The sequence below is a fragment of the Theobroma cacao genome, chromosome 2 (genome assembly GCF_053813885.1).
Source record: "Theobroma cacao isolate CCN51 chromosome 2, ASM5381388v1, whole genome shotgun sequence".
In the NCBI taxonomy this organism is placed as follows: Eukaryota; Viridiplantae; Streptophyta; class Magnoliopsida; order Malvales; family Malvaceae; genus Theobroma; species Theobroma cacao.
The window spans coordinates 33,672,378-33,684,922 of record NC_142640.1 but is presented as its reverse complement, the minus strand read 5'-3'; the positions used below and the strand labels follow the sequence as shown (position 1 = coordinate 33,684,922).

Sequence of the window (12,545 nt, the reverse complement as noted above, 5' to 3'; positions counted from 1 at the left end):
AGAGGTATTTTTATAAGAAACTCGACAAAGACTTCTAAATAATTTAGGACTCTTGGTTAGCAATTTAATCCATTAAACTAAGTTAAGAGAGAAAGACAGTAATCAGATGAAGTATTGAGGGATATTATAATCTTAGGTCTAGTAGTTCAGTCAGTTTTATTTACTATTTGATTTTAGTTTCTTTAGTTTTAATTTTTCTTTTCTATTTTAATTGTTTGGATAAAATTAGGGTGTTATAATTTTAGTAGTTAACAGTAGAAATTAAATAATTCTCCGTGGGAATGATACTCTACTTCATTACTATATTACTTGTTAGCGATACGTGCACTTGCGTGAAAAATCAACAACACATGCCTTTCCCCGCATAGTTCACATGTCACGAAAGAGCTTTAAACAAAATGAACTCCCAAAGTATCGAATCTCTTAGTTAAAGCAGCGACTAATGTAGTAAAGGCATTAATTGTATCCAACTCATTAATACAAGCAACCCTTCTAAAAACCAATCTCTCAATGGGCCATTGATAATTATTAAAAGCCATCTCCTCCAACAAATCATATGCCTTATCAATATATTTTCCCATGAGTGCTCCACCTATTGCAACATCACTATTAGTTCTAATTAGACCCAACAACCCATTGTAAAAAGTCTATACCTGCAACCATATAGGTAACCCATGATGAGGACATCTTCTGAGTATGTCTTTGAATCTCTCTCAAGCCTCATACAATGACTCTGAATCCAGTTGCATGAATGATGTGAAGTCCTTTCACATCTTCTTTGTCTTAGTTGGTGGAAAGAACTTAGCTAAGAACTTTTATGGTAAATCATCCCAATCAATGATGGAACCAACATGAAGTGAATTCAACCAACTCTTTGCCTTGTCTCTTAATGAAAAAGAAAAAAGTCTCAGTCTAATAGCATCATCAGTGACCCCATGGTGCTTGAATGTATCGCAATTCTCTAGAAATATAACTATCTAAGCATTCGGATCATCATTGGGTAGTCCTTCAAATTGCACTGCAGTTTTAATCATCTGAATGATTGCTGGCTTGATCTTGAAGTTATTAGCTTGTAGGTTATCAAATGCTAGAATGAAGACCATGCACAAGAGAAACAACATATTCCCTTAGAGACTTGTTCCCTTCTCTTTGTTGTGCAGCCATTGTTTTGATATGAGTTGAAGCTTGTGAATTTTCTTTCTGAAGTCTTTGAAAGTCTTTTCAATTTCCCGATCGAAAGGAACAATCTCTAAACTTCTCACTCTCAGCATACAACGATTGAAAGTACCTAAAAATAAAAAAGAATAAAATTTGAATTAAGACTAAGATTGCTTGGTAATAATATTAGCAAAAAGTAGAAAAATAATTCCTCGACAATGGTGCCAACAACTTGTTGTTCATTTTACCATGCAAGTGCACGTATCATTAATAAGTAATATAATGGTTAATAGAGTGTCGAATCCCACAAAGAATTATACTAACTTTTGCTAAGTACTAAAATTATCGCAACCTAATCTTATTCAAACAATCAAAATAAAGTGATTACATAAAAGCAAAGCTAAAACTAAATAATAGCCAAATTGAATCTAAAAGCTGATGGCAAATCTTGACTAGAAAAATTAATCAATAAATAAGCTTAGGATTACAATATCTCTCAACACTTCATTTGAACTTTGTTTCTTTCTCTCTTGACTTACTAAATGGATTGAGTATCTAACTTTAATTTCCAAAATTATTTATAAGTCTTCTAATGCTCTTATAAAAATATTTATCTTAACCAATTCACTACACTCCTATGAAAATTGAGTTAAAGACAAACTCATTAAGCTCAAGTTCTAATCTTAGCTACATAAGACATATATGTATATTCTTATCTTATATGCAACTAAAATTATCCAATCAACTAAATGAATTCGAACTTATGCTATTCCATCCATAACATATACTAAACTCCCTTTTCCAAGTTGCATTTAGGTTTTCATATCAATATAATTGGTTATCAAGCAACTAGAAACATTAAACACAAGTTTGGAATAAAAAACTCGTATTCCATTAATCATAACCAAGAGAGAAATTAAAAATGCAAACTACATGTTGAGTTCAATTGCAATCCTAGATGAAGAAATTAGTTCATGATGAACAATAAAAGCATAATCCAAAGAAATTTAACCATAGTAAAAATTCAAGAAAAACAAAATAGAAAAGAAAAGAATAGAAAACTAAAGATTTACTGGATCTTTAATCTTCAATCTTTCACAATCTTTCTCACTTTTCTTAGGTGCTTGGTGACCACTTTTCTTCAGAGACACCTTAATTTAATCGTGTCTTTCAATTGATTTAAAAGTGCCTTTAAATAGCCTCTAAAAAAACCTACTTTAGTACAGTTTGAAACTAAAATGTCTGAGCTATCGATACAAAGTCTGGCCTCACTTTCCTGGCACCGCGGCACCACACCTGTTGTTTCCTAATATGCACTCTACTATAATCAATCAACTTGTGACGCAATTTTTTCCTCGATCTAGGCTGAATTGGACAAAGTGGAAAACATGAAAGTTGTAGCCTGTCTCTTAGCTTTCCAATGACTCAAGAATCATGTCAATTGAACATCTAGAATAAGAATCAAACTCAAAATACTGAAACATGTATGAGAGAAGCACTAGCCATTCTTGCACTATGCTTTACTAATGAAGCCTTTTTATTTGTATATCTACAAAAGCATAAAATTAAATCAATACTAAACTAAACTAAAAGCAATTTAAAATAAAATAACTTAAATTAAAACAACTTATCATGATTTAAACTAAACCAAGAAAAACAACTTAAAACGTTTAATTTAGAACCTGAATCTCAAGAACTTAGCCAATTTAATATTCAAAATATGACAAAATAAGTCTATGAAATAAAGTTATCATCTTTACTTTAGGATCTTTGTCCTTGTCATCTTGTTTAACTTCATCTTGTTACAATAATCTTCTTCTGTTCGAATATTAAGATCAAAGTCCTTGAGAGATATCTCCTCTATCTTATGTTTTAGAGTTTTCTTAATATTTCTTCATTAAGGGGGAAGAGAAGTTTGTCAATTATAAAAGACACAATAATAGTTTCATCCATTTTAAAATCATATAACTTAAAACTATTAAAGAGTAACACGTCTTACCAACCAATATACGTGTATCAGGCATGTTACATCAATTAACTAAAGAAAACTTATCTTGTAATTCGATGAAGAACCATCTTGCCACAAATGAATGTAGTCCATAGATTCTTTTTCACTTTCTTCATCCGATCGAACATATGCAGCCTCAAGAGTTGTAAGGAAAAAGTGCATCTTTTTTTGCCAATGGAAAAAGTTTCTTCTTTTGAAGCGGTCTAACTTGATAATGTTGGTAGCCATCTCTTTTAAGAAAACAATTTTTCTTGAATTCCAAACACATGGAAATAATTTTTAAAATTGTTGGTACAAATGGGGTTTTTAGAATTCAAAAAGAACTAGTAAAATTGACTTCAAGACTTGTTTTTATAGACGTTATCTTTAAAACTTATTTCATCCACACCAATCGATATGCAAAAAGGGAATTATGGAAATAGTCTTAAGGATACAATGAAGTTGACGTCCAACTTTGTCTTGCACTTACAAGATTAGATTGCTAGATACACTTGAGGGTTGCAAAGTTGTTTGACCTTAGAACTTACTTTCTATAGTAAGTAGATTATAAAAAATTTTGACACTTTTAATAAACGATGGGAATTCAAAATGTTTATGTCTTTTTTTGAATTTTCATTAAATTCATAACACTTCTCATGCTTTTGTTTTTCTGTCCTTATCTTGTTAGTTTTGTGTGTCTCAAAATGGTGGCCAACAAGTCTTTATGTAGACTTGTGAGTGTCTTCTTAAGGACACAACCCTTTCATTGATGTGCCTCTTTATTTTAAACACATATTTTCTTATTACAAGACACAACCTTTAGATAGTGTTGTTTTTCTAGTAGTCACCTTATAAAAAGACAACTTTTCATATCATAGACATAAGCTTTGAATTGAAGTATTATTTCAATAGTCACTTTATTAAAAGACAACTTTACATATATAAGATATAACCTTTCAGTTGTAGTATCTTTACAATAGTCACTTTATCAAGAGACAACTTTACATATGAAAATATATAACCTTTCAATCGAAGTGCCATTACAATAATCACGACTTTTTATATGAAAAGAGATAACTTTTCATTTTGAAAATATATTAATAAAATGCTTCACGAGAATGTAAGTAATTATGAGCAAAAGTTGATAAAAATTGAGTTAATCGAATTAATTAATAAAATTTAGTTAATTCAAGTAAGTTAATTCAGTTAAATCGATTAGGGAAGTCGATTAAGTTAGTTAAATCAAATCAGTTCGGTTAAAATAATTTGAAGTCAATTAACTAAATTAACCAATTTTATATTTAATATTTTTTAACTAATTTTAAAGAAAGAATATCTCTATAGTGCTTATTAGTAAATCTTTTTAATTATTATAAACTTATAATTATCCGATCAATGATCATGAATGATGTAAAATTCAATGAACACTCAACTCGACTCATTTAATATGGAATTTATGGCAAGAGGTCAAAACGCTTGAGTAATATCAAAGCCTAGATGAAGTATTTAATAACTTTTTGTTTTTTGAAAAGCAAAGTATTTAATAACTTGACTCAAGCATAGTTTTTTAAATATCATATAACTTATAAATAAAATATAGTACTATTTATTTATATATTTACAAATTTTTATTTTGAGTTTTGAACTTAAATAAACTTTCAAGTTTGATTAAACTAATGATAATCAATTAAAATCAAAATATAAAAAACAAAAAAAAAACACTTAACCAGAATACAGGAAAAAGAATCATTTTTTTAAACTAATTTTAAAAAGCTTGGCAAAGGACAATGACCGGAACAAACAGGGTTAATTTCTGAGACAACTTTATCAATCATGGACAACTCAAAATTTGATTTGACAATTGACAACATCAGCTTCCCGACCAACACAAAAGAAAAGAAAAGTAAAGCAAAAACGTTTCTCTGCAACTTCTTCTATTTTACAAACACAACAACCAATGTGAATAAAATCATCATAGATAGCCCAGAACTTACTTGCACTTTCCCATTAACGTGCTTAAACCACCCAATAGCAAAAACGGAAAGTGGGTCTTCAGCTTCAATTTTCGTTCAACAAAAACTAAAACTGCTAAGTGTTCAACACGCTCTTACCCCTTCAAACATGCTAAAACCCGCAACGATTTTTTTTCCATAAAGAGACAGTGTTTCAATGTGACAGGCAGAGGCTATATATATAGATCTTTGATGGGTCTTTCTGCTTATATGTTCTTGAGTTGTTTGTAGACATTTTTAAAGGGTTTGAAGATGGGTAGTGGGGGAGGTGGGCAATCTTCTCATCCTCAGAGCTTAAGCATCAGAGAATTTATCTGCCACGGGGGTGCAGGTGCAACTGCAGGTTAGCTTTACTTAATTGCTCTTTTGATTCATTCTTTTAGGGTTTCCTTTGTTTAGTCAGTTATTGCAAAAAAGAAAAAAAAAAAAAGGAAGAAATTTTGTGGATATTTTATGTGATGAAATGAGGGTTTGTATGGTTTAGGAAAGTGAGTTGAAAATATTGGTGTTACTTTTAATTTGAATGAGTTTTTGATTTGTTCACCATTTTTGGTTGGACATTTTAGGCGCAATTGCAGCCACTTTTATGTGCCCTTTGGATGTAATCAAAACAAGGTTACAGGTACATGGCCTCCCTGAAGCTTCACAATCTGGTGCCAGAGGTATTGTAGATTCTCTGCTTTTGAAACTAATTTTTATTTGCGGTGCATGGTTTAGCAGAAGTACTTGGCTTGAATTTGTTCACTTCTATAACACTGGATTATTGGATAAGCTGAGACAGTAATTGAGATAGAGGGTTGATGTTAGTCTGTCAATTCAGATTTCTTTCATGTAAGTGTCTGCTTAGGATCTTCTTTGGAATGCAAGAATTCTTGCTTTGTTGGGTTGCTCCATACCTGAATTTTGACTCGTTTGCAAATTTTTGTTATATGGAGTACAATGTATCTCAAATTCTACATTAGGAACAATTTTTTGTCAATTGCTGAATTCGTGGCTCTGATAGATTTTGGTCATATGAACTGCTACAAGATTGTAAGAAAAATGGTAGATGGATATAGTTTGGATTAGATGTTTAACATTCTGAAGATGTATCTCAAATATTAGGTAAATTAGCTTGTGCTTGAGTTAATGATGGATTGTGTTTACTGCTATCATTGCTGATGAACGGCTTCTTCCCCTTCTTTTTTGTCTATTCTCAGGTAGTGTCATTATAACAAGTTTACAGCATATAATAAAAAATGACGGTTTGAAGGGGTTATATCGTGGACTTTCACCAACAATACTTGCTTTACTTCCAAACTGGGCTGTAAGCAACCTTTTTATGCTTAAAGCAATTAATTGGAAGCTACTTGTTGAAATAATGCAATGCGCCATTTGATGTAATTTTGATTTTCTGCTAAGTAACAGAAACTGTCATTTCATATGTAGGTGTATTTTACACTTTATGAGCAACTAAAAGGCCTACTCACTTCACATGGTTGGTTCTTTTTCTTGTGATTTTCTTAAGAGTTCTTACTTTACATGTGTTCTGCCAATCCAGCTTCACTTGTTTTGATTTCTATTAAAAAATATACACTTTGATTTGCAGAGGATAATGGTGGGCAACTCACAATTGGGGCAAACATGGTCGCTGCTGCTGGTGCTGGGGCTGCCACAGCCATCACAACGAACCCTTTATGGGTTGTCAAGACGAGACTCCAAGTAAGTTTGTTGTTTATGTGTCAGGATGTAATGTTTCTTGTAAAATGTATCAGTGGTTGTCTCATATTTTGTTTTTTTTTTCTTTGCTTAAATCATTATCATTTGTTTCTAAAATGTAATTATAAGTAGTGACATAACCTTGATTTTGATGCACACATACACTTAGAATTCAGAGTTAAGTAGCTGTAGTTACTAAGTTTTGGTTGTTGGAGTACATTCTCTTGTTGCAACAGAATATGCTTCTCTACGTTGCAGTCTTCTGGAAGTACCCAAACCAAGGTTTATGACTGGGTGTTTGGAGGATCAAACTCCTTATCAATGCTTTGACAGAAGCATGGGGCCAAGCTGGCATATATTTTGAACCATAAAAGTAAGCCTTTTCTGGCAAGTGGATGAGAGTGATCAGTTGTTCTGAATTTGTATCAGAACATTTAACTTCCTTTGAAGTTTCAATGTTGAGTAAGGCCTACTCTGAATTTTTTTCCCTAGTATAGATTTTACCTCCGATAAAACTGGAAAAGTAATTATTTTTCTAACATTTATAAATGAGTGAGCATTGATTTGGCTTTCCCATTTCTTTGTGAGTTGGGACAGCGAGACTTTACCTTCTTTTATTATAATCAGAAATTCTCTACTATGTGATTATTTTAATGTAATAGTCACTTCCAAGGACATATAATATATTATCTGTTGCTTTGCTGCACCTCCTTAAATTGATATTATTGAAGGATATATTATGACAAATTGTACGGATGTTGACTGCTTTCAATAATCATTGGAAGTTTTCTTCTTCTTTCAAAGTAGTAATCCTTGTCCAAGAATTTTGGAAGTTCTTATATAAATTGTGACTGGGTGCCCTTGACAGTGCATGTTGGAAGAAACACAACTTGCACTAGGCCTATTGGAATTGGCATGGTAGTACCCCAACTTTAGAAATTTGCAGTAGTCCCTGAGAGTTCAGAGTTTGGCTATAGTTCATTAGATACAACCAGTGCTAAATTCTTGTCAGTTAAATTTCATATACTTTGCTGACATCTGCATGGAAAGCATGTTTGCAAAAGGGTTCAGTGTTTAATACTTGTCACAGGGTGTTGGGCATCATAATTTTACCTTTCTTTCCCTCTTGGCATCAATTTCCCCCGTTAATTTTTCAATTAAATTTATTGCCTGATAAATGATAGCAAGATGTAGATTTGTTGCTTACCTTCATGTGATACTGCCACTGACTTGTTGAAGCTGCCTTTGATGCTTTAAAACTTACAAAATCGCCCTGCCCCACCCTCCTCCCCCTCACCCCTAGTGGGCTCAATGAAGGGGGGGAAATGAATAAGGAGTAAGATACAGCAAAAATCTGACTCACTTGGTTTTAGAATGATTTGTAAGCGATGCAGACACATTAACATTTCAATTTTTCATTGTCTTGCCTGCAAGGATGAATTTCCTGATTCAAAATTGGAATGTTGGATTCAATATCTCGCATATAGTCATGCAATATTTTGATATTATAAACTATCATGCTTATCATTGTGGATATATCAATATGGTTATTCTTTATGCATTCATTGTTATTCTTTTTGCTCGTTGTTTAGACACAGGGAATGAGGACCGGTGTGGTTCCCTATACAGGTGTACTTTCTGCTTTACGAAGGATTGTACATGAGGAAGGCTTGCGAGGGTTGTATAGGTCAGTGGTTGAGTTCTACTCTGCTGGGAATAATTTGCAGGATAATTGCTTCAATTGTAATCTGAAAACAGATTTACTTTTTGCTTTCTATTTAACTGTTGGTGTCCTAATTTTATTTCCATTGTTGGAAACAGTGGAGTTTTGCCTTCTTTGGCTGGGATTAGTCATGTTGCTATTCAGTTTCCAGCATATGAAAAGATCAAATCCTATATGGCAAAAAAGGGTAAATGATCAATATTATCTCATTATGTGATTTCCAGGTTGTAGAAATAAGATTCTCTGAATCCTCTATTGTACAATTTAGCATCCGTTTGGTTGATACTTCTGTTTGTTGTTTTTTGGTTTTTTTTCTTTTTCTATTTTAATAGTAGAAAGAAAAAAAAGCAAAAAAATAGAAAATGAATAGAATATCAAAGACAAATAGTAAAAAGCAAAAAGAAAAATGAACCAAAAGGAATATTTGTTTCTGATTGTAAAAATTTATCTTTTCCTTTTTGGTCAGAAAATACAACTGTTGACCATCTAAGTCCTGCTGACGTTGCAATTGCCTCTTCAATATCGAAAGTGCTTGCCTCTATTATGACTTACCCACATGAGGTATGCTTTGGTTGGACTTGCTCTATTTACTCAACTGCAACGGAGACACCATCATTGCAGAAACTCTCTTGTTCATGGATCGAATACAGTACATGCTTATTTTTCTTCATAAATTTATCTTACATTCCAATTTCATATCAACAGGTCATTCGATCAAGGCTTCAAGAGCAAGGGCAGGTCAGAAATTCCGAGGTCCATTATGCAGGGGTGGTTGATTGCATTAGGAAGGTGTTCCAGAAGGAAGGTCTTCCTGGCTTTTACCGTGGCTGTGCAACGAATCTACTGAGAACGACACCATCAGCTGTCATCACATTTACCAGTTATGAGATGATTCACCGATTTCTGGACCAGGTTTTACCTCCAGATGCAAAGAATTCGGAGGCTCACCCTAAACCTGATGGCCAGGTGAAGTCCCAGCCAGATACTAGGGGAAATATGGAAGAAAACAAACAATCACAAACACACTCAAATAAGATAACACCTTCAATCCCTCTAGGAAACAAATAACAACTGACAAATCTGACTGTTGGTTTTTTTTTTTAATCTTTCTACCATTTTGTTAGAGGAAATTTTCCCTAATAAGAAAAATATGAAAGTGTGTTAGTCAAATGTTAAAAGTGAATAAAAGTGTAATTTTTTATTGCTTTATTTGTTAGTGCAAATTGTACTTGACTTGTTGGGGAATAAACCAACGATTTTGATCCTGTTAACTTGTTTCCATTCTTGTTCGATGATTGATTAATGGGTTTAGACGACAAGTTAATAAGAAAGGTGCAATCTGGAGAAGGATTGACCATGGAATATAAAAAGGGTATAAGTTTTCCAAAACTCGAATTTAAGAGCTCTTAAATCGTGTTAAATTGGGATGATTAATTGTCTTGAAAACTTAAAACTCATACAAAATGGTTCAAGTACTATATTTATGTTGTAATATTAGGTAGAGGGGAGTAATTTTTTGGTTAAAACTGAATTAATCAAAAATTTTCAGTGAAAATGGTTTGGTTAATTTGATTAATGAGCTTGATTAATTTGGTTGATTTTGATTTTAAAATTTTTTTCGAGTAACTGAATTAGTTCACCTATAAATGACTAATTAAAAAGCATAAATTATGGGAATTATACCCAAAACCACTTAATTAAAAATCAAAACCAAAGTGAATTTTTTTGACATCCAAACATTTAACTCATTGATTATTGCATGATCTCGTTTAAAGAGTATGGATTTGAATCTTTTTTTTTAAAAAAAAATAAAAAACAAAACCAAGCACTCTACCAACTAAACTAATGTGTTTTTTTTTTTTTTTTTGGATTTGGAGAAAGAACCTTACTTTTTAAGTAAAAAGATCATGTACCAATCGATAAATCAAGTGCGAATAAAAAAATTATGCACTAATTAATAAATTCAATGCTCAAGTGCAACTAAACTAAGGTATCTCGTTTTGTTTAAATTGTTGTAATTTAACCTTTGTAATTAATTAAACATCAAATAAAGTTTGCAATTAAGAAATAAATTTTTGATTATATTTAATTAATCAAAATTTTAATATAATTTCCATATAATTAGTCCTTATTATGTTTATCATGTAATCAAAATATTAGATAAATACTTTTTAATTTAAATATCTTGAAAAAAAATATGAGAGAGTAATTACAGTTTAGGTCAATATGTGATTTAAAGTAAAAACAAGAAAAAACGAAGTAATGAAAATAATAAGAATATAAACTCTGAAAGAACTTTAAATTAGATTAAATTAAAAAGTAAATCATTTGAAAATCTAAAATATTTTATTGAGCTTGGCACCAAATCATATGCTAACATCTTAAAAACAATAAATTCGAATGGGTGATAATGAAAAAAAAAAGAAAATTTTTTTAATTAATTTGTAATTGTATAATAAATGATCTTGTAGTTAAAGTATTTATGAAAATTATGAATCATGTTCTAGAGATTCAATTATTACCATTTATATTATGTATTTTAATTTTAGTATAGATCGTGTAAAAATTATTAATAAATTAAATAATCAAAATTTTGTCTCTTTTTTTTTCTTTTTTTTGTCTGTTATTGAGAAATAAATTTATTGATACTTATTATCTTCTTTATAATCTACTACTAATGCGATTTCTTTTGAAAATTTTGAGATTGATAAGCGAGGAATGAAAAATAATTAGGAAATGATAGGAGAAAAAAAATACATAAAAGCTCAAAACAATTTTAGTTATTTGTAGTCGAGTTGTTGTTGTTGAAATTTTTTAAATTTTGTAGTTGTTGGAAGTTGGAAATTTGGAACAATTTCCTCGCATATCTTTATTAGAACACTTCAGTGTATTGTTATTTATATTTGTTAGAACATTTTAACGTGTTTAACTATATTTGTTGTAACATTTTAATATTATTAGGTTTGTTATATTATTAAGATTTCATAATTTAATTTTATTTACCATGTGATTAGCCTAAAATAATGAAAATAAGAAAATTGGGTTTGACTGTATTAAGGCTCTCGTGGTTAAAAATTTTTTTGATTAATTCAATTTTTATCCAAATTAATCAATCTAATTCAATTAAAATAGAATTTTGATTAATTCAGTTAAATTTTTATGCCACATGTTATGACCCAAACTCGGGAGTCCGTGACAAGCACATGAGCGAAGCAGGCAAAGCTCGCGAGACCCAAGTAAGCTTCAGAAACTTGAATCTAATCATACATCATTAGCCAAGGGTTTTTCGCCTAAAATATTTTCATAATATGATTTAAATTCAAATATATAAAATTATATTTGGCACATTATTCATACTATTGGTCCTATTTAAGTGCTAGAGGGGGATGAATAGCACTTAAAAATTTTAAGATTAGCCTCTTTTTGAATTGTAGATTTTCTAATCAATTGGAGGAAGAAAGATTTAAGACTTATATAGCTAAAAAACACCTAATAAGGAATGGTAGAGAGAAGTGGACAATGCAACAGTATTTATAGTGGCTTGATCCTTTTGACCTACATTTACTATTTTGATCTCTCAATCAAGGATTTTCAACCTAATTTCACTATACTAATGGAATTAACAGCTTCACTAAGCTTTTACAAGGTGAGTTTCTAACCCAAACTCTAATCCCTTACAATGATTTTTTAGAGTACTTCCCACACTCTACATTTCTAAGAAAAAGAAGTACAACTAGAAGTCTTTACAAATCTAGAAAAATTACTAGCACACTCAAACACTTCTTTTGGAATAAGAGTGAAGAACAAATGCTTTTGATGAAGGATATTTGGCTTTTTGCTTAAAATGGCTCTTTTCTCATTCAATCTATCTTCTTTGACCGTTAAAGCTCATTTTATATTTAGGGAGTCAAATTTTTCTGTTGAAGATAGTTTTTAGCCGTTAAATCAACTTTGATGCCATTCTAGC

The 12,545-nt window shown here is 31.0% G+C and overlaps 1 protein-coding gene across 1 annotated transcript; it reads left to right on the top strand.

The window, feature by feature from the left end:
• Positions 1-5,013: 5,013 nt before the first annotated feature.
• NDT2 (NAD+ transporter 2) lies at positions 5,014-9,849 on the top strand. The gene is made up of 9 exons (XM_007044186.3): positions 5,014-5,500; positions 5,724-5,819; positions 6,357-6,463; positions 6,586-6,634; positions 6,746-6,858; positions 8,448-8,542; positions 8,677-8,765; positions 9,045-9,139; positions 9,284-9,849. The coding sequence occupies exons 1-9, from the start codon at positions 5,410-5,412 to the stop codon at positions 9,644-9,646; spliced, it is 1,098 nt and encodes a 365-aa protein (XP_007044248.3). The 5' UTR covers positions 5,014-5,409; the 3' UTR covers positions 9,647-9,849.
• Positions 9,850-12,545: the final 2,696 nt, after the last annotated feature.